Source organism: Rhinolophus ferrumequinum, chromosome 10 (genome assembly GCF_004115265.2).
Source record: "Rhinolophus ferrumequinum isolate MPI-CBG mRhiFer1 chromosome 10, mRhiFer1_v1.p, whole genome shotgun sequence".
Classification (NCBI taxonomy): Eukaryota; Metazoa; Chordata; class Mammalia; order Chiroptera; family Rhinolophidae; genus Rhinolophus; species Rhinolophus ferrumequinum.
Genome location: NC_046293.1, coordinates 81,468,653 through 81,492,077, shown reverse-complemented (window position 1 = coordinate 81,492,077; position 23,425 = coordinate 81,468,653). Strand labels below are relative to the sequence as shown.

Sequence of the window (23,425 nt, the reverse complement as noted above, 5' to 3'; positions counted from 1 at the left end):
TTTGCTTTTTTGCCCTTGCAGGAGCAATTCTATATGGAAGGTTTCGAGAGACAGGTCTGTGTATTAGAAAGAACATGGGCTTGGAAACATCGCAGGTCATCCATTTCAGGCATTTGTTAGCTGTGCAGAAACTTCTCAATTTCTTTGAGGCTTGCTCTTCTTAGAAGAGTGAATAGTAAGAACACCTCCTCATAGGATTAAATTGTGATGATTAAATGAGAGAATGAATTTAAAGCAACTAGCATAGTGCTTGGAATATAAGTACTTAATGGTAACTTAATATTCAGTAATACCGAATGAAACAAAATTCAGTCAGCATAGTGCTTGGAATATAAGTACTTAATGGTAACTTAATATTCAGTAATACCGAATGAAACAAAATTCAGTCACGTGAAATGCAGTTTCATGTAATAGATCTAATGTCTTTTGATATACAACTTTATTTAGAAGTTATACTTTGATCTTATACCATGTAAAACATTTTAAAGGCGTGAGACTACAGTTCAAAAATATTTTTGTAATTAAATTACGGACCTTGATTAGCTTACCTGATGACACTTGCTCACATATACAATACTCTAAAATGGATTTTAGTAACTTTTAGTTTTTTCTTTTTACAGATGTGTACATCTCATGATTGATACGAAGAAACTAGTCATGGGCCAAAGGTCAAGATACTTCTCTGGGAAATGTTGCTGATGCTGCTTTACAAAGTCATACAATGAGTGTTTGGTTTAAGAAAGATTTTCATATTTAAAAAAAATTTTCATCTTGGAAATATATCAAGTGAAAATTAGAGTCTTTTGGGAAACATTTTCCTCCTGATAAATTATACTTGTAATGGGCGACATGGCAAACAACTCAGTTTCATACAGCGGAGTGAAACACACTCTGAAGGAAGCTAATCATGATGGAGACTTTGGAATCACGCTCGCAGAACTGCGGGCTCTCATGGAGCTCAGGTCTACAGATGCATTACGAAAAATACAGGAGAGCTATGGAGACGTCTATGGCATTTGCACCAGGTTGAAAACATCTCCAAATGAAGGTGAGTTTTATCACATTTGTTTTTAGTTCTCTGTGCAGAGAGTACTGTATACTTGGCTCATAAATGAACATGCTTATATTGTCTTGACTACTGTATGATGGTGCCGTCATTTTAGTGCCATTAAAGATAGGTGAACTATCAGATCGGTGCAGTTAAAGTATGAATAACTCAATCAAGATACGATGTTGCACATTAATGTGTATATTTTCGGTTGCTGGGAGGAAATATTTTGTACTGTTGTACATATTGTTGCTGCTTGTTTGTCATAGCAAGACTGTCTTTCCCCTCGAGCTAGAGCTAGATAGGATGGAACGAGGCTTGGTAGCCCCCCAGGGCATTCAGTGGAAATAAACACTGCTCACCATCCTTCATTTTGCCAGGTAGCTTACTTAAAATAGTTGTCGCTGCCAGTAGCTGGCTGAGTTGTTTTTAACCTAAACTTTAATAATGAGTTCAGATGGTCCTAAAGCAAATGGAGTAGATTAGATGGCAGGTTTTGACCTGGCAGACATTGCCTTTGATCAAAAATAATTTTCAATCATAGAATTATGTTGTTTCCCTACGTTTAAATAAACCTTTGGTTTCATAATTCCTGATTTGTAGTAAGTTTTTTTTTGAGACTCAAGAAAGGAAAATTCATTATAACTTCATCATCGTCTTTGAAAGAGTTTGAGAAGGATAGCCTTTTATACATTGATCATGTTGAACAGAAAATTAATGTTAGGAAGTTGCAAATCGCAGAGGAGGGGGAGGATACATGAGAATGAATGGTGACTGCAATTTATTTTAGTAAGGATGGGAAATTATTAATGCTAAAACTTCAAGTATATTAGCTTAAAGTATAAAGTATACTTTTAAAACTTAAAATATATATTCCAGAGCCAATTCTAGAGAAATTATGCAGAAGTGTTTTTCTTAAAATTTTTTCTGAAACATCTTATGACATGCTACAAGTTTTGATAAAATTCGAAGGAATAGCAAAAAGTTATTTCTAAAATTGTCAAAGAATTTTAAATCACATTTTAAAAAATGTTTTTTAAAACCTTTATAAGATTCTGTGTAAATTGCTCATTGTTTTTTCTGAGGTAGCATGATTTTGAGGAAGAAAGTATCAGTATTCACACATAATGCTAAAAGGACTTTCTCGGATCTCTTGGAATATGTTCTTTTTTCTCTGCAAGACCTGTTAACTCCTCCAGATTTTCTGGATCTTATCCTCAAATCAGAACCACTAGACACATGAACTCGTCTTAGTTATACTTTCAATATGCTGTACCATTTTAGGGTAGCTGGGATCCCTGTTGTTGATAAAAATTCAGGGAATCAAGAACAGAAGACCTATGGACTTGAACAGACAGTAATTTGACACAACTCAGAGTTTGTTCATTATGCAAACCAACTTTGAAGTATTAGCTAACTTTCTGTCATCTTAGCGATTTGTACATTAATATGCTGGTAGCAATTGGTAGCTTCATTAATTCAACCACATGTACTCACTACACTTAATCTAAAACCTGGTTGTTGGATGTTTCATGATCACCACGCTGATGGGAGACTTGAACATTAAAACGCCCTCAGTATAACAGCAGTTTGTTCATAAAAATAATACTGAGCTTCAGTTTCAAATCTGTACATAAATGCACATCCCCCAAACATGTCTTTGTATTCCTCTGCTATTAATTACAATTCTTGTCTTCTAATAACTCAGTACCCGTGTTTGATGTGTTCTCATTTTTATACACATGATTTCCCATTAGTTTGCACTGCGGTTTCTTTTGTGCTATTATTTGGGGCAGTACTCCTTGCATTGGTTTTGTTTGAATTAGTGGAGTTTATTGAGTTAAAGGGAAATTTTACTCTAGTACAGTAGTATTTAAAATTCGGGGAGGGGATGGTTATATACCACTTTAACAATATGATAGAAGCTGTGGATAATCTCTAGAAATGTCATCAACACTTAAAATTTTGTGTGCATTGTTGCTGCTTTGGGATAGTAAATAAATATGTGCATTATTTTTCACTCTTTTATTCTTGGAAAATTCTTACTCATCGTCTTGCTAGAATTGTGAATTTAATTTTTGTTAAAAGTTATACAAACTGCTGTCTTCATTGTTTATATATAGTCATTTTGAAGTATTTTTTATGGAATGTGAAAAAGGCTGTTTTAAGCAATGTATTTATATTTACAGTTGTAAGAATAAATAAGAGCAGCAGCAGCCTGACAGGAGTATTATTTCCAAAGGAATAGTTTTAGTTCAATTTAGATATAGTTCACTCAGCTAGTGACTAGTGTTTTTGTTGCTGATCAGCCAGGCAAATGATGATAAATGAATCATCATCAGAGATAATCTGCTAGGAGTTTATCTGCCCAAGAAAATTATCTGGACACCAAGTACTCTTTTGTTAGTATAATGTGCTTATAGTCAGGGAAAGTAAGATTAAAATGATTGTTCAAAGTACATGAATTTTGGTTAGGTAAAATTGAAGTTCATCTGTCCCTTCATTCATTCATTCATTCATTCATTCACTGACGCATAACATTCTTTCATCAGATCTAGGTTGTTAATTGTCATATATTTTATATACCCCTAAAATTAGATTTAGTGTTGGCAGCTTTAATTGTAAGATAACTTAAACATATAATTAAATTATATCCCAATTTCAGAGATGTTAATAAAATGTAAGAATATGCACGTCTTAGAATTGCTGGGATAGTATTCAGCATGTTATCCGCTATGTGGCAGGTACTTTTTAAAACTAGACTCTGAGCATACATTCATGAGTAAAAAAAAAAAATCCCTGCCTTATTTTTATATGGGGGAGACAAATTCACAAGACAAGGAAATAAAATGTGTAGTGTGTTCCTGATACATGCTTTAGAGAAAAATGAGTGGAGAAGGAAAATCAGAAATATTGGGTATGTCAACATTAGATTGTTGTAAAATCTGAGCAGGGGTGTCAAAACTGCGGCCCACAGGCCAACTGCGGTCCGCAATCCATTGTTAATTGGCCTGCAGCAAATGCCAAAAATGTATTTAGTTTTCTTAAATAAACCAGGTGAGGCAATACGTGCTTCACCTCGAGTGAGTGGCCCGGCTGTGTGTGTATTTTACCGCATATGGCCCCTGGTGAAAAACGTTGAAAAAAGTTTGGACACCCCTGGTCTAGAGGAACAACTTAAGACATTTGTGAAGAACAGCAACAACAAAATGATAGGCAACACTTTTTGTGCCAGATTAGTTGTTAGCACTTACAAATATCAACTCATTTTATCCTCACAACTACCTTATCCTGTTTTACAGCCAAAGATCCCACAGCACAAAAAGGTTAAGCAACTTTACCGAAAGTCTTCTTTATCATAAGCCCAGAGCAGGGATTCGTATCTCAACATACGGAGAACATGCTTTTAACCACTACATTGTACTGCCTATTATAAAAACTCATATCATGCAGTGTGCAAGAGTGAAGAATATTGAGAAAGAGATACTTGTGTTCTCTCCTCTCTAGTATTTTTTGATGGCAGGAATTACATGATGGGAAAAAAATTGGTTTTCAGGTTCTGTTTTATGGCTCAGCTTTACAGCACGTATGCCTTATCCAGGACGTGGTACTTGCGTGCTCCCTCATTTGGCCTGCTAATGTATTGCTCATTTTCTAGCAGAGTAAAATGATCCTGTAACTTGATTTGAATCCTATATGTGTCCTGATCAATAGCAAGTGTTTTGAGCCAGGTGTGATTTTCAAACTAAAAACTTCCCAGTAGTTCTGATTAACCATCTTTACTCTTAAAAAAGAATCAGAACTATAAATTCCAAGGTTAACTGGAATGGAGGCTTGTAACTTCCTATTTTTAGCTTTATCTATTAGAGCAAGCGTCTATCTTACAGTCCTCAGGATCCAAGAATGTATTTGTATGATAAAATAACTTGCTTATAGTATCCTAATTCAGTAAAATTACCATTACAGGTTTTTTTTCTTCTGTATCTTTGTTTTCCTACACAACTTTCTTATTCCTATTCTACATATTTCTTGATCCTTTTATTTTTATACTAACTTTTGTTATCCTTTCCATTTTAATGTGTGCCTATGTTATATTTTATATTGAATGGTAAAATACACTCTAATAATGAGATTCATAGAATGCAGATCTCTAGCCCTGGTCTCATGTTCCTCATTCAGTTGTGCTGCATTAAAACAGCAGATGAAAATGAATTCATAAAACTTAAAGACAAATACTGAGTGGTATTCTGTAAGAGGCCAGGCTTCCTGGCCTTATAATGGGCCAGAAAGTAAATGGGACACTAAGCTTTTTAAGTGGTGGTTGCTAAAATTAGGGAGAAGAGAAAAAAAGCAAAGGAAATGAGAAAAAGAAAGAGCGGTAGGAAGAAACAAAAGGGACATGTGGTGGGAAGCCAGGGAGAGTCAACAGCAATTGTCCCTGGCTGACTAGTGTTGCCATAGTGTTTCAGGTGGCAGTTTCTTTTTCTTTTTTTTTTTTTAATAGGGTTGTTTTTTGTTTTTGTTTTTTGCTATTTTCATTTTTATTTATTCTTTTAAATTAGTTTCAGGTGCACCAAACAATATAATAGACATTTATCATTTATATCCTTCACACAATGACAACCCCCCTGCCCCCATCCACTACCCCTCTGACATCGCACACAGCCATTACATTTCCACTGTCTCTATTCCTAATGTTGTACTCCGCTTCTTGTAACTGTATATATAGATACATATCTATATATATGTATATATCAAATTGTAGTTGACATTGATTATTGTTCATCTTCAGGTGTACAGTGCAGTGACCAGGCATCTACATCATCCTATTTGCACTCACAGAAGTAAGGCTGCTAGTAGCCATGTGCTCTGACCATGTCTTCATGGTGCGATATAGTAAAACTAACAGTCACACATGGAAATCTGTTTTCACTCTCTCCAAAAATCAGCCCTTTGCCCAGACAAGATCAGTATTGATCTGTTGGCCACTACAGGAACGCTCTGATGCCCTGATGTATGTGCTTGGTTGTACAGGCTGGCACAGTCCTTTCAGGCATTCAGCAAGGATTTGCACGGCCATGGTATGCCATCCATACATGCTTTCGTCCATGTATAGAGTTACTAACAACGGCTTTATATTGGTGCTCCTCTGCATGGCCTTGTCCTAGAAATTTATTGTTGCTGTAACAGACGTGGAGAATTACATATTTAATACCTGCTCGGGTCAGTTAGGCATTTCTCAGAGAGAGAGTTGTAACACTGAATATTCCTGTTAACTTTGTAGCATATGTATTATTTTTTAAAGTTGTGCTTAATAGAGCCTGAAGTAGCATTGCTTTAGTTAGATCTCTTTTAAGTTCAGTTTTCTGAGTACAATGGACGTTATTATTTTCCTTCTCCAAATACTCTGTTCTGGCTTTCATAACACTCTTGGGGTTTCTTTCTTTTATCTGACCAAGTCTCATCAGCCTCCTGTGCTTTCCTTTAGATGTTGGCCGGCCTCAGGTTTCTGTTCATCTGTACACACTCTTCTTCATCTAGTGTCTACACGCTCCCCGGGTGATGCCGTCCACTCCTAAGACTCCGTGTCACCCGGATGCTGGTGATTCCCACACCCGTACCTGCTAGCCAAGTTCTTCTCCCAGGCTTTGAGGCTGACAGCCCACTTCTTTTTAGACATCTTCATTTTCTCAAACTTTCCCTTCTGAAAATATGCTTCTCTTTTTCCCCTTTCCTATGAAACCTGTTATCCATCTTGTTAGGTGGCCTTGACTTTGACAGGAATCTTTCACCCACCCTAACTTTAGCGACAAGACTTGGAAATTCTGAATCCTAACTTTGTCTTAACTCAAGGGTGCTCGCTTCTCTACATCCCCTCTACCCGGCTTGAGGCCGCTGTCTTCTCTTGGGTGATTCCGGTAACAGCATACTAACTGGTGTCTTTTCTGTCTCCCCTCATGCCGCCTGTCACTTTCCTGCTTAAAAGCTGGCAGTGGTTTTGCCTTGCCCTTAGAGTGAGGTTCAGACTTGTCACTTAGGTTAACAAATGTTGGTGGGATCTGGCCCCTGCTTACCTCTGTCCTCTGTCTCTCCTTTCCAACTCTGCTCCCCAGTGTTGGAGGCATAGCAGGATTTTCAGCTTTCTCAAATAATGTTGTGCCGTGCTCACTCTTGTTTCTTGGCCTCTTGCATACTTATCTGTCCACCTAAAACACTTCACCTCATCCTTCCTATGACTATTAATATCTTACTCATTCTTAGGCTCTCTAGATATCTTAGAATTCCCTTATCAACCCCAAACCCCTACATTTTGGATTCCAGTTCCCTTCGTGGACTCCCATTACATTCTCACCACGTCCTCATGGTACTTAACACAGTGGGTGTGATTAACCGGTTACCTGTCAGTCTGCTCCCCCACCCCACCCACCCCTACCCCACCCCCACCCCTGTGAACTGTGAGTTCTTTGAGGGCAGTTGCCAGAGAAAGCATCCTGTCTGACTCATTTCCCTTCGTATCCTTCGTGCCATCACAGTGCCTGGCTCATTGTAGGCATTTGGACACAGATGCATAAGTTTGACTTTAGACAAGTGATTCTGAAAATTTGAGGGGTTCCCCTTGTTTTTTGAAATTGAGACCGATAAGAGTATTAGTCTGTTTTCCAAGAAGAATGCACCTAAAAAATAAATTCTTACATGCTTTCTCGGTCTGCATGTTTCCCTGTGTCCCTCAGAGAAGTCAGGTGGCCGCTGTACCGCCCGCCGCCCTCACTCCACACTCAGACACATACACACAAATGAAGTGCAGGATTTATTCTGTGTGCTGTGTATTAATCAGCCGCGGTTTTCAGTTAAACTCCCTGCTTCCTGCATTGCACTACTTAATTCCCTGCTTTGTTTGAGACGTGGTTTTATTAGTCCTAGCAGTCGAGTTGCTAAAATTTTTTTGTAAAACATTGTTATTGATGTAATTGCATTTTATTCCATATGTCCTTTTCAAATACTCTTAAACCAGTATGTATTTATAGAATGGATATAGGCTTTCTTTTCTCACTTCCCACAATGGTGGATCCAGAACCCAAACGCGTATCATTCTGAGGCTCCTGTTGATGGGTTTTGTGACGCTAACTGGGCTGTGAGGAGATCAGTGCACACATGCCCTTGGCCGCATTGCTGTAACACTGCAGGCCGCTGAGCACGAGGACTCGGCAGAAGCGTCCTCACTGTTATTCATTCACAAGTTATTCTTCATGATTTCCTATCATACTTAGGCTGTTTGTGAAGCCAGCACCACGTGGGCTCATTACCACTTCCCCAGCTTAGCTGTCTCTCTTCCCCATGAAGTTTGTTGTCTCTCTCCTCGGGGACAGCCTCTTCTGCACCTGTGATGACTGACACCCGTGCCCTGCATTCTGCCCCTTCTTGCCTCTTGAAAGGCTTTATTCTAGTGTTAGCCTGTGTCTCCTGTATCATCAGTGTCTTGTTTTCTACTTGATCATTTCCGTTGATAAATAATGTGCCTTAGTATCTATCCCTCACCTTTAAAAAAACAAAATGGGTAGTATTTACCCATTTTTAATTCCCCTTTACTGCTTTGTTTCTCCCCATTGCATCATGCTCCTGGAAAAAGTTATCGATACTCATTGTTTCCATTCACTCATTCCCATTCTGTGTTCAAGTCTTTCTTACCAGACTTTTCTTTACATGCCACGCCACTGGAAGATTCCTTATCAAGGTCATCAGCCTCCATCTAGCAAAAGCCAGTTTGTCCATTCTCTGTCTTCATCTTACTGAACCTTTGTAACACCATTCGATATGTCTCCATCTTTGAGAAAACCCCTTTTTTCTAGGTTTCTATAGTATTCCATGAACCTGTTTGAGTCATCCCCTCTTCCCCACTCTTCTGTTTCTTCTCAGTTGCTTTTAGCTTCTCTTCCCTGATCTGACCACCAAATGGTGGATTGTTAAGGCTCTCGCCTCAGCCCTGCTCTCTTCTTGTCTAGTTACTCTAGCTTTCAGGACCTCTTATCAGGTCCATGGCTCCAGAATCATCCGTATGTTGGTCACTCTGGCTCACATCTCTCCCCGAATTCCGCATATGGATTCTCAGCTGTCTACTGGACATTTCCACTCATGTAATGGGCATCTCGTGTGTTAATCTATAAAACAGAACCACTGACTCCTGCCTTCCTTTTCACACCCAATTCTGCAATTCCCGAAGCCTGATTTTGGTAAACGTCTACTGCCCATTACCCCCTTAAGTGTGTGGCCCGCAAAGAAAGACCTGGATACCGTTCTTTATTCTTCTCTTTGTTTCATCCACATCCAGTCCTTCAGCAAGTTCTGTCTGATCTCCTCACAAGACACCTGGCAGATCCAGTCACTGCCTCTAAAACCCAGATGGAGATGGCCGCTTAGCTCCGTTGGTTAGAGTGGGATGCTGATAACACCAAGGTTGCTTTCCGATCCCCGCATGGACCACTGTGAGCGGCGCCCTCCTTAAAAAAAGTTCTAAAAATAAAGAAATAATGCACCTGAATTGTACACCTGAAATCTGTGTAACTTTGCTAACAATTGTCACCCCCCATCAACTTTAATTAAAAAAAATAATAATAAAGAAATAATAAAAGCCAGGTGCAAGCCACCATCGTCTCTTCCTCTGTACTGCAGGAGCCTCCCAGTGGTCTTTTCCCTCTCCTCTTGCACTCTTCAGTTTACCCTTCACACAACAATTTAAATGAAATTAGTTATCCCTACCCTGCTTTAAAACCTGCTTGTGATTTCCACTGTTCTTAGATTAAATGTCAGTCCTCTCCGTATTATTCTAATTGTCTTTATTTGTCCCCCTGCAGTGTAATAATAGGCTTGCCGAGGGGAGGATCGGTGTTGCTCACACTGACTCCTCAGCACGTAGAACAGTCCTGGGAAGTAGTTAGATGTTCGGCAAGTATCTGTTGGGCAGCCTGTTGTTACAGAACACTTTAACTTCATTATATGTAGATTCTGTAAGTTTATTGTTTTCTATTAATAGAAATGAATTGTCCCCAAAATGGAGTGAAAACCTGTAGTGTTCGTCTTGTAACTTGTCTTCCCCTTTTCTTAGCTTAATAACTGTTATCCTGTAATTTATGATTTACATGCTGCACACCTTCTTCTTGGTCTTTCAAAGCAGCCTTAATAAGTTATACCCACAAATATTAATGCTCCCCTCAGCCCCCAAACAAGTTACGTGACGTGCACAAGATTTCGGCAGAGGAACTGGAGCCTAGGTCTCCGAACTTGTAAACCAGACAACCGATGGGTGTGGTGACCTCGGCGTGTGCTGGTGGGGTGGGAGGAGGACAGTAACCTTCAGCGCCAGCTGCCTCTGTCCTTCCCACCTTCCCTCCAACGTGCATCTTTAAGCTGTCTTTAGTTCTGTGGCTGTTCTTTTCAGAATTAACATGAAATATTGGTCCCTGTGACGACTGAGATGTTCAGATTTGATCAATTATTTGTATAGTTACTGTGGTGACATTTTAAAGCTATCAGGTGTTGTATGTGTAATTAATGGTAGGCTCTCGTAAACTGATAGAACCAGTATCTTCAAACAGATTTCTTAGAAAACAATGGAGACTGACGGGGAGAAATAACAATCTTCTATTTTGTTATAAGGGCATTACATAATAGACAGACTTACCTATTATCTAATAGCATCCTTTCATAAAAGAAAGGACATTTAATTTAAAAAGCAGCAAGCACATAATCACAGAACATTTCCAAGTATAGTTCTTTAGAACAAGTAACTTTTGTTTTGTGGAAAATTTCACCACATTGATTTCTTCATCCCCCAGTGAAACCATGGACCAATGTGAACTCTTCACAGTCACGTGTGATCAGACAGCTTTGCTCTAGTCTGAACAAACAGCGTGTGGATTTTAAATTATAATTTGCAACTTTGTTGTCTCATACCATCTATCCCCCTACACACCATTGCTACAGTCCTTCCCTGCCTTTCTTTCCACTGACTGTCTCAGAGCCCAGAGCTCTGGGACGTTTTCAGTTGATGCCTTTTGTCGTCAGAAATCCAGTATGCTTTCTCAACTGCCCAGTATGGACCAACTCTGTTAGAATCGGTAGTGAAAACATTTCTCTGGAATATTTTTGGTACATTTAACAAAGTAAATAGTTACTTTAAAATCTATATATTTATTTTTAGTTGTTTATTCTAATGGTTTTCTTTCTTTGTTCTCTCTCCTCTGCGCTCTGCCTGCCTCTGCTTTGAGATTAATGGCTAAAACAAAGCAAGAGCCTTCCAGTAATCTGCTGTTTTCCTGTCTTCTTCCTTTGATGTTCTCTTAGAATGAGCTCTTGCCAAAAAAAAAGTTGAATTAAATTAATTATAAATTTAAATTTATGATGATAAATTAAAAGTCGTAACATCCTAGTATCTTTGCCCCCTTCTTCGATAACAAACTGAGGAAAATGTTGGTCCCTGCTGTGTTTTCGTAGCCCCACAATAATGTAAGTGTTTACATACTTTGCGTTAGCTAATTTGGATATATCTAGGTTCTACCGCATCGAGAGGGTTAAATCAGAGGAGAACTTGTTAGATAGGTTGAAGGAAAGACAAAATTAATATTCATCCTACTCTCTCTTAACCTCCCTCATAGCTTTCTAATTCCACGCTCCCGGCATTAAATATGTATTACATGTACCTTTCCCTTAACAGTGACAATATATACAGTCAGTCAGTAGCACTACCTATTTTGTCAATTGGAAATAAATCCTGAGTGTAAAACTTGAAAAAAAAGGTCAGTCGAAGTGTCCTTCTGTTTTTTATAACTTGCAAATCTTTTATCAGTCCCAAGTATAACATGTTTTAGGGCGGCTGGATGTCTCAGTTGATTAGAGCACCAGCTTTAACAACAGGGTTGCCCGTTCCATTGGTACATGGGATGGTGGGCTGCATCCCCTGCAACTAAAGATTGAAAACGGTGACTAGACTTGGAGCAGAGCTGCGCCTTCCACAACTAGATTGAAGGACAATGACTTGGAGCTGATGGGCCTTGGAGAAACACACTGTTCCCCAATATTCCCCAATTTAAAAAAAAAAATGTTTTAGTAGAAAAGTTTTAGAGTTTGTGATAGGTTATGTTTTCATTGTTTTTCAGTTAGTACAAGTGAAAAGCAAAGACTTTCACTGATTAAGTTAACCAAGTTTCAATAAGTAAAGCAAAATATTTTTATGTATTTCCCCATTTTGGGAGGTATAAACATCATAAGTAAAAGTAAAGGTCAGGGAAATGTTTAATTCCAGTATAAAAACCATCAAAGTGTCCTATCAGTTCTGGTCTCTAGCAGTCTACAAGATGGTATAAGATAGTATAATCAAAAAGAAGCAGTTTGGAGAAGTGAAAATTCTTAATCTAATTTTGAGTTATGTACATAAAATGTTGCTTTAAAGCACTGCACATGTTTTCAGTGATTTAAATTCAGAAAACAACTAACACAAAAAGAAATAAATCATTTTGATAGTTTCTTATGTATTAGAATCTAAAGTGTACAGAATGAATGTGTTTTGAATATAGATATTTTCATTTGTAAGTAGTAAAACTGTTCATTGAAATGTGTTTCTTTTTATTAGGTTTAAGTGGAAACCCTGCAGATATAGAAAGAAGAGAAGCAGCGTTTGGAAAGAATTTTATACCTCCTAAAAAGCCAAAAACCTTTCTTCAGTTAGTATGGGAAGCATTACAAGATGTCACTTTAATTATATTAGAAATTGCAGCCATAGTATCATTGGGCCTTTCATTTTATCAACCTCCAGAAGGGGATAATGCACGTAAGTAAATTGGGGAGGAGAAAAAAAAAAAAAAAGACGTGTGTGTGTGTGTGTGTTACTAAGTTCAGCTTATTTGCTTACCTAATGCATAATAATAGTAGCAGGCCACAGTTACTAATGGTTTGCTGTATACTGGGCACCATCCTAAGTGTGCCTTTAGTAGTTCTTTAACTGTATTACCTCAGATAATTTTCACAGTAACCCTATGATGTAGATGGTGTCATCTCCATTTTATAGTGAGACACAGGTTACGTAACCTGCCCATCTATACATACAATGTGTCTGGCAAGGAGCTAAGCCATATATCTGATGTAATCTGTGCCACCACTGTTTTTAAGTTCTTCAGAACAGTATTGTGAAATAATTAGTTTTTCATTTGGGTTTTTGTTTTTTTTTTTTTTTTTCAGTCGGTAGGAAAAGCATTCTGAAAGCAAAATTCTATTCCCTTCCCCAATCCATTACTTTTGAAGTTCTTAAACTGTGTTGTTGTGTGTGTGATTTGAGTAATCGTCTTGGCATTCTAGAAATGTTTATACTACAAAGTATCCTGGCCAATGGAAAAACCCATTATAGAATGGTAGATCTGCTTTAACTTTAACTAGTAGCTACAAATGGTTTTGTTTTCCTCCCAGCTTCCTCTGTCCTTCATTTCTCTTTTAAATTTCCTCTCCTTTTAAAAGATTTATTTAAATTGGGTACTTCTGACTGTACATTTGATAACTGCTAGGAAATCTAGCTTGGGTATTGGTCAATATATTTAAGTAGCTATAGAGTGAACCAGTAACAGTATTTTGTATATCAACAGGGTTATTCTCCAAAGTATGTGTTTCTGAATGCTTCGTTTTTATGCTTTTCAAGTTACAAAGACTTGAATAAATGCTTGCTAACTCTAAAAGTTGGTTTAGGTAATCATTTAAAGTAATTCCTTCAAAGGTATATGTAGAGCTCTTGTGAGAACTTTTTTTTTTTTTTTTTTTCTTAAATGAAGAAAGTTGGTCACAGGAAAGGCCAGTTTACCTGAGATCAGTATAGATCAGGGTGTTTCAGCAGGAGCACTGTTTACATTTTGCATTGGAACATTCTTTGTTGCCAGGTGCATTATACCAAATGAGGCAACCAAAAATGTGGGCAGACATTGCCCAGTGTCCAAAAGAGGGCAGAGCAGCCTGTGGTGGAGAAAAACTGATATAAATGAGACAAGATTTATGCAATGTTCTTGTCAGTATTGAGCCAAAAATATTTTTTAAACTTTTGTTTATTTTTATTAAATAATACAATAAAATAGTACATGTTTTGCTGTAGAACAGTTAGGGGGAAATGACAGTTCAGAGGAAGAAATAATATTTACTGAAAATTCCACTTCTTAGAGATTACTGCTATACCGTTTTGATATATATCCTCCCAGGTTTTAAAAAAATGTTTTTGTGTATATGTGTGTCTATGTGTGCTCATGTATGTGAATGTGTTCATGTGTGGGTAGGTGTGAGGATGTGTAAATGTATGTGTCTTTTTATCTGAAAAAGGTGGTCATACCATGTTTAGTGGAATACAGCTAAATTCATCAGTGTTCAGTTTACCCAGCTGTCGTTATGAATACTGAGAATTGGTATTCTAGAATTGAGTGAGTTAGCAGATTATTAAAAACCTTTTACTTTTAACATTTTTTTTTTTTACAAAACTGTAAGAAAACTAAAGAAAAATATTTTCAATGGGAGTGGATTTTGTTACTACTATGGCCTGGACAAATCTTTCTGGAATTGGGACCGCTTCATTTGTAGGACGTAGTAACAGGCCCTTTCCCAAATTTGCTTAAGGAGACACTGATATTAGATCCAACTGGGAAGATAATCCAGAGTTGTCAGTGTCATAGGCCCTTTAAAGAGATTCAGAATCCACTAGAAGGTGTTAATAAAACAATGGCATGTTCGCTCCATGTTGAGGTGTTAGTGTGTCTACTTCATTCTTTTTAAATTTGTTAATGTATTCTATGTATCTTTTCATCATGTTATGTTTTAACACTGAGTAGTAGTAATTTGCTTCAAAGGAAATCCATGAATTGTAAATCTATAGTCATAGAAACTAAATTACCAAAATGTCTTACTGATACGGTTTGGGGTGAAAATAAGCGCTATAACCCACATCATAAAGAAATCTATATAAGACTCCTTAGTCGCAGGGCCCCTTTACACTCTTGAAGTATTGAGGACTCCAAAGAGCTTTTGATTATGGGAGTTATATCTGTAGATATTTACTGTGTTCTTAATTAAAACTGAGAAATTTAAAAATATTTATCAGTGCATTTTAAAAATAAGTATTGTTACAATAAATATAATTACTGTGATTAATTACTATTCATGAAGTTTTAAATAGTTAGTGGTGTTTTTCATTCCATTGTATCTCTTTAATGTCTGGCTGAATTAAATATAACTGGGTTCTCATCTGCTTCTGTATTCATCATATCATATTAGCACATGTAATAAAGTCTGTTGAAAATTGGGCTATACATTCATGAAATATAAGGCAAACTTTTTGTGAATGTTAACATCACCCCTTCTTTTTCATCCCCAATTGATCTTTCTCATCTCTGTCTTCTTTTCCTTCACCTGTCCCACGTAACTCTCCCAGCTTAATCTTTATTCAGCGTCCGTGTACCTCAAATCCTCTCTTCAGTTCATGCTCACTGTTCTGGAATATGCTTTAATCATTTCTAATGCCATTCATTTACTCATTCTTTTCTTCTGAATAATCCTTTTCCTGCTTTGCCTGTCCTAAGAAAATCAGTGACTTTCAGAGGTTTCAGCTTTACCCTCAATAAGAAAGAACTTTATATAGGAACACAGAAGAACATGTGCCTTCATGTGAATTTATAAATTACCCAAGTACGCTTTCAGGAAACAGTATGAACCTTCCCTGCATGTATATCCTTTCTTCTATTTTGTCCTGTTTCATTTTTCAAAATGCTGGTCATGAGCCACCAAATTGATTTTAGATTCACAAAGAGATTGCAGTCCAAAGTCCAAACAGCACTGTTCCATGATTCTTTCTTTACCATTATTGACCTTACAGTTTTAAGTTTGTTATTTTTTTCCTCCCCTATCTTTTTTCAAACTCTTTTCTGCCGTAGAGCCTTTGTACTGACTTGAATCTGTCCCTGGAATGTTCTTCCCTAGAGCTATACGGCTAGTTCCCGTTTATTATTTGGCTCCTAGCTCAAATGTCATGGGCACTTCAGAGAGGCCTCTGCTCATCCAACCACAATTAGCCCTCTTTGTTCACTTGATAGCACATCACCATGTTTTATTTTCTTCGTGGCACTTACAACATCTAATACTAATTATTTGTGTTTTATTGCCTGAATTTTTACATCAGCTGCGCCTAACAATCTGAATATGGGTTCTCTAAAGAGAGGGAGGTTGTGTGTCTTACTCACTGCTGCATCCCTAGCTTCTAACAGTGTCTGGCACCTAGAGTAGGTACTTAAATAGTTAAATTATGAGTGGCACTTTCCTTAACTTTTCATGTTATGAAATCCAACATTTGATCATACTCCAGTAAAATTGATCTAGTCAGTAAGCTTGATTCATGGATAGCACATAATGATTGATTTCTCATTTGTGTTTTGCCTACCATATGTAGTTAGTAATAGCATTAACCATTTGTTGAGTGCAAAGGACGTCTTCACCACTGCTCTACCTACTTTGTAAGTGTTCTCTTGTTGAATCCTCACAACTGTGGGGTAGATGGGATATCCTAACTTGACAGATGAAGAAACCAAGTCTCAAAAATAAGTAACTTGCCTTAGGTTTGGTGTTTAATCTTCTCTAGTGTCCTTACTCTTAAACAGTACTACTGTCAAGTGCCTTCCTGAGGATGAGACTCTTCAGAGGCAGGGAAGTTGATTGACAATTGACATGGTAAACGTTCTCATCATTCTGGAATGCTTTGAGTGCAATGAGGTGTTTAGTGCTGTAAGTAAAATTAACGAGATACATAAAGGTCATAGTTATTACATGTCTGTTACCATCAATTCAGAATCCTTTTTGATGAGCATTTTCTTTCTTTCCCAAATAGTTTGTGGAGAAGTTTCTGTTGGAGAAGAAGAAGGCGAAGGTGAAACTGGTTGGATTGAAGGAGCTGCAATCCTCTTGTCAGTTGTGTGTGTGGTGTTAGTAACAGCTTTCAATGACTGGAGTAAGGAAAAACAGTTCAGAGGTTTGCAGAGTCGAATTGAACAGGAACAGAAGTTCACGGTCATCAGGGGTGGGCAGGTCATTCAGATTCCTGTAGCTGACATTACTGTTGGAGATATTGCTCAAGTGAAATACGGTAAGTCACAAAGAGCAGTACATCTGTCACTTGGTGTCAATTTATTGTAATCTTGTTTACAGTTTAACATATTACTGCTTTCTGTTTTAGGTGATCTTCTTCCAGCTGACGGCATACTTATTCAAGGCAATGATCTTAAAATTGATGAGAGCTCATTGACGGGTGAATCTGATCATGTTAAGAAGTCTTTAGATAAAGATCCCTTACTTCTATCAGGTATGAATTTCCTTCATAACTTGTAACTTGTTTCTCCCCCACAGCTGTATAACAGTGTCAGCAGACACTGTTTTTCCTAAGAGTCAATGATGTGATTTATGCTGGCTTAACCCTTATAATCCTTGGAGCCTTTTTTAGGCTTTTTTTCTTTTTTTCTTTTTTTTTCTTTTTTCGTAAACTGTCAAAGACATTAGGTAGCTTTGAATCCAGAGTTATATTTTTACAAATGAGGAAACTGAGTCCAAAAAAATTAAGAGATTTGATAGCCAGTGTTAGTTAATGTTAGTGTAATGATAAAACTAAAATACAAGTCGAATTGATCTCTATTGAATTGTTCTCTGTTTTTCTGTATCACATTTATATTTACAGTCTGCTGACAAACAAGATTGAAGAATAATTATGTGTTTAAAGCAAATTAGTGAATTTTCTGTAATGGTTGATAAAGGACAGGTTTTTTTTTTTTTAAGAACTGATAAAATCCTTAAAGTTAACCTAATCCAACTATCTCATTTAACTACTGAGGACCGAGTCTGAGACATAACCTGTTTATCTAAGATGATATGACTAATCAACAGTACGTCCAGGAGTAGTACCACATCTACTGGGCAGGATTGAATTTACACGTGGTTAAGACGTGTTCTGAGAAGGGAAGGATTTGTATGGGTGAAAGGGGAGGAAGTGGGTGTCTGTTGGGGAGGCTCTTATAGCAGTCTGACTGTGATAGCTCGACCTAGGTTAATTGGAAGTGAAACAGAAGGAATGATGGGAACAATTCCAAAGTGCCTTCTAAAATACATTAGATTGAATTATACTAGAGTTTGGAAAAAGCAAAATGTTGCCTATTTGTTTTCTGTTACCATTTTCCGATGTTAATGAAAAATGGCAACATTTTTTACATTGTAAGAAGATTTCCTACTGATTTAACTTGTTTAATAACTTGGCAGCTATAATTTTTCAGTTCTTCTCTGTGAATTTTATATTTCAATTGTCTGAACCTGGCTTTACTGAAATCAGAGTCACACCTATGACAAGGGTCAGTTAAGTGAGAATCACAATTTTGGGGCACTTACCTAACTGTAACAATTACCTTTTTAAGATTTGCAATTATGTGCCAAAACCTCACTATGGAATGTCCCACCATTAAAGATCAGAGTAATTACATATGTGTGCATTTATAAACACCATTATAAATAGAGTAATGTTTCTTCTTGAAAACGTGAAATTTGTATACCTTCACTGTTCTTCACCACTAAGAATATTCGTACTCTATTTGGGGTTTTTATTTACATTGATGTGCTTGTGATTTATTCCAAATAGACAGAAAAAATATCTTGGCCATGTAAGTACAATGTATTTACATATAACGTATAGTTATTTGACTTATTCCTTACCATAGGTCTAAGCAACTTTAGTTAATGTTAACCAAATAAAATCTATAATCGCTCCAAAGAAGAGAGAAGCTATCTAATCAAACTTTACCTCCTCTGTAGACTAACTGGACCATATCTGGTGAACTGAGAGTATCCTCTTGCCATTCTGCCGTAGATACTTCGTGGGTTTTATGTACACCTAGCTTACATACATAGAGCTTAACTCTTCAGGTTGACATCCTTTCACTGAACTTTGGTCCTTTCCTATTTTTATAGAGATGGCTGCTAAGTTTATATGTACTCAGGTTCCTAATGCACCAAGTTCACCAAGAGAACTCGATAAATTTTCCATGCTTAAGAAAAGACTGAAATAACTTTGTAGAGTCCCTTATCGTAGTATGGGTGGGAAAGTTTTTCTGCATTTATTTCTCTATTCCAAAAATGTACTAAAAAACATGAAATGCATTTATTTCTAAATTTATTCTCATGATGCCATCTCTCATTGCTGTTCTTGGCTTCTTAAATTTAGATTTTTAAAAGCAGTTTTTCAGTTAGCAGTAGGGATATGACCAGAGCAAGAACTGTTTACTTTGAGCATATTAATGGCCAACATATGATTTACCTGTGGTAAGAAAGAACAGAAAATAAGAAATTGAAACCTGCCAAAAGACAGAATTGTTAAAAGAAACAAACTGTCTTTTACACATAATACTTGCTCAGTAAATATTGTTTCATTATCCTAAATTTCATTTCTTGTTTCCCTCGCATTTTCACTGGCAAAGAAGGTAATAATTAGTGAAATATTCAGAATATAGATTTTTAAAGCAAGAAAACCAAAGGCCTAAAATTACATTCATATTGGATAAGTTACTCAGTAGTTAATAGCCAAATATTAACTCGTAAGTATTGTAGTAAGTACATATGCTTTATGATCTTATTTAGCAGATAACCTTTGAGCATTGATTTGGCACCTAAGATGGTGGTACGTGCTAGAGAACCTGCCTTCCAGGTATTTGTGAACTAGGAGATCAAGTAGATAAGAGATAACTGTAAAGAAGACTTCACTGAGTGTTAAAAAAGAATGAAGTTTTGATCTACTTAAAATTCACCAAAATATTAGAGTAGAGAGGTGGGAAGCCTTCTAACAAGCGATAAAGGGTGCAGAGGTGTGGATGTACACGTTGGAGAACTGGAAGCAAATTTGTTGGCATTATATTGTAAAGCGAATATGTCATCTGTCCTCTGATGGGAGCTGGATTGAATCCTTGCCTTTCCACTTAATAATTATGTAACCCTGGGCACAGTTTTAGAAAATAAGAATAATACCGCCTACCAATTAACAAGATTTTTGTGACGGACAGAGAATTCAGTGTTCCCATCTTGCTCCCTTGCTTTCTGTAATGAAATTTCATGTTAGAGTAGTGGATGGAAAAGTGTGAAAGGTTGTTTGGTCTCGAGGTGAAGATGTTGGACTTAGTCCAGAGGGCAGTGTAGAGTCAGAAGTTTCTGAGCCATCAAAAGCTTATGACACAAATCCTATTTTAGGAAAATTAAAACTGATTTTGAGATGAACTGGAAAGACAGACTAGCTAGGAGGTTAATTGCAATCATGTAGGCAGGCTGGGTTGGAAAGTCTGGGTTAGGTCGTGGGGTGAGGTCTGGGAAATCGGACGTTTGATGCTACAGAATCCCTTTGGTTATAAGCACATTTCTTTTATAATCAATGTATTTCTGAGAGAAATGTCCCTAATGATGATGATGGTGATGATGTAATTAAAAATGCTGAGCATTTATTATTGAATCCCTACAAATTCTAGGAAGTATGCTAACCATGTCACATTTATAGGCTTGAGTCTCATTGTTTTATGAAGTGTGGGTGCTGTTATCTCCATTTTATGGATAAGGAATTGAGATGTTGTAATTTGCCCAATATCACATGATAAATGAGTGGTTTGAGTGAGTGCTGAACGCAAATATGACTGATTACAGAGTTAAAACCTTAGCATAATTTAGATTTTATTTAATGTCTTATGTATTGAATTTATTTTATAAAAAATTCAGGACATTAAAGACAGTGTTACTAAAGTGGGAAATTTGTTTGTAGGCGAAACTTCTATTCTGATTTTTAAGAACAAACCAATTTTCTGTTGTTGGCAGGTACCCACGTCATGGAGGGCTCTGGGAGAATGGTAGTTACCGCTGTCGGTGTAAATTCTCAGACTGGAATTATCTTTACCTTACTTGGAGCTGGAGGTGAAGAGGAAGAGAAGAAAGATGAGAAGAAAAAGGAAAAGAAGAGTAAGAATGGCAATTTGCTATAAAAGAATTGGTATTTGGAAATAGGGCAACTAAATTCTAAGAACTGGCACAAAACATACACTTCTTTCATGAGATTTGATATGAACAGTTCTACAAGAAGTTACAATGTTACCCAGGAGTGTACTTTTAAGTGGTAGAATTACTGGAAGGGAAGTTTTTCTTTTCCATCAAGAGTCCATGAAGGGCCTTTAGTGAATGCAGCAGTCGCTTTACCAAGGAGTAAATTCATGTTGAATGCTTCCATTGCCTTTGTTCTCTAGTTTTAGAGTCTCCGTGTCATCTGACCAGAAAAATTAATTAAACTTTCTCACTTGTTATTTGATTATTTTTTCTGCTACGTTAGTAGTAGCTGTCTGTGTCGGCCTTATCACATTTTGGTCTCATTGAGGTTTTAATCTCTTTCAAGTTTTTTACTATTCCCATTTCCCAGTCTTTACTTACATTGTTGGTGTTTGGACATAAGACCAGGACTTCACTTTGACACCTATTAATGTTTGTCATGTTATATTCAGTCCATTGTGAGATATCAAGATCTTTATTTGATGTATTATATCTGCTGTCCCTCCAAGTGATCAGTCACCAGCAAATTTGGTGACCATCCTCTGTTCACAAGGACCTCATAAGAAACTCCATCCTAGATGGGAAGACAACTCAGAATCACTTAGCGGGGAGCGTAGTGCTTTTTTTAAAAAGTCCTCCCCACCCTGCTTCTAAGTACCTACTATACCACCCTTTTCTTCCACTCAGGGTCATTCCTCCAGAGCTTTTGCCCTGTATGTTGACAGCAGGTTACTGTGGTCTAACCATTTAGATTTATTAGTTAATTTTACTTAGAATAGTAGGCCCATATTTCTCTCACACGCATAAGTATTTTGAGATCTTCTAAAATAAATGCCTTGCAGAAATCTTGATTTGCTACAACTACAGCAGTGTTTTTAATATTGGGGTGTTTTGTTTTGTTCTTTGGGTTTTGTCTTTAGCTGTGAAGTCTTTTATTTCAAACAGAAACGTGTTTGAAAAGTTCTGGCTGCAAGCGAGGATAGCAAGCGCACATTCTCGGTGTCCCTGGTCCTCCCACCACGGCCGCCATGGGCTGCCTTAGGTTTCCTAAGGCAGAGTGGTAGGCAGTTTGAAAACCAGTGGTGATGATATCATTTACTGAAGGCTTAATCTGCATATCTCATTAATCCTCACCGCCATAAGACGTAAAGATTGTTACTCTTTTTATTGATGAGTAAACTCGAGTTTATGGAGGTTATACAACTTGTTCCAGGTCAAAGATCTTGTAAGTGGAAGATAGGCCCACTTGTCTGACTCAATAGTCCGCTCTTAACCATGCACTGAGCTGCATGCAAAATTATAGGAGCCTGAAGTCAGCCGGCCCTGTTCATAAAGAAAGAGACGTTTGTCATGGCTTTATTCTTATTGACCCCACAGTGTCTTTTCCAGTATGCACCCTTTTTTTCTAAGATTTTATACCCTTGTTTTTATTAATCCAGTCAAGAGTATTCCCAGGAAGTAACATCTAACTCATTGTCTACCATTTTTGTTCTTCGGGGTTTTTTGTTTTGTTTTTTGTAGACTGGGACACCCTTTTTCCATCTGTGGCCTCCCAGCCCTTCTCCCAGCCAAAAGCAGTCCAGGGTGGGGTGATCTGTCTCAGTTCCCTTAGTTGTCTGGAATGTGGCTCTCTGGTCTCTCTCCAATCTTGAGCTCATTAAAAGTAGCCTGGTATTCTCTTACTATCTCCTCAATTATCTGGAGCCTCTGTTCTTTCTTGACCATATTTGTTCCACGTTTTCCAGTTTGAAGATAGCTCTCCTTGATAGAGCAGCTGGAAGAAAAACAGGCTGAATGGTTCTGCTTCCTCTTTGTCATTTCTAATATTAGCCTGCCTACTCCGAACAGTAGACCCATTCCCTCCTTGATGACTTTATTGCTTCAGACATTCTCATCTTTCTCTTTTCTCTATAGCTAAGCCGATTATTGGAATTATCTCAACTGGTAGTCTTACTGGCTTATTCTATACATTCATATTCTAGTTTTACTTAGTTGGCTCCCCTGTTGGTTATACATACTATTTATATTCTCATTCCCATCAAAGTTCTCCTGCCTAGTGTGTTTCTATGACATTCCTCCCTTCCTCTCTTCCCCTGCCCTTTTCTCCTTTCTTAGGATTATGTCTGTATGTCGTTTGAAAATCTCTTGTACCATATTTGGGTTTATCACAGCATAAAAAAAAAAGTAAAGCCTTCTGGAGAAATTAAACAAGCATAGATGCCAAAATTATTTTGGAGTATTCCCCTATGGTTACAACCTAGGGAG

General features: G+C 37.3%; 1 protein-coding gene across 6 annotated transcripts in view; it reads left to right on the top strand.

Moving 5' to 3' along the window:
* Positions 1-23,425, top strand: part of ATP2B1 (ATPase plasma membrane Ca2+ transporting 1) — a 119,214-nt gene that overhangs the window by 52,681 nt on the left and 43,108 nt on the right. For all 6 annotated transcript variants that reach the window (XM_033118360.1, XM_033118365.1, XM_033118362.1 and 3 more), the window contains exons 2-6: positions 621-1,048; positions 12,672-12,869; positions 16,941-17,195; positions 17,286-17,411; positions 20,939-21,079. In XM_033118360.1, coding sequence (XP_032974251.1) covers positions 841-1,048; positions 12,672-12,869; positions 16,941-17,195; positions 17,286-17,411; positions 20,939-21,079 — 928 coding nt within the window. In that variant the 5' untranslated portion in view covers positions 621-840. The remainder of the gene's footprint in view (positions 1-620; positions 1,049-12,671; positions 12,870-16,940; positions 17,196-17,285; positions 17,412-20,938; positions 21,080-23,425) is intronic.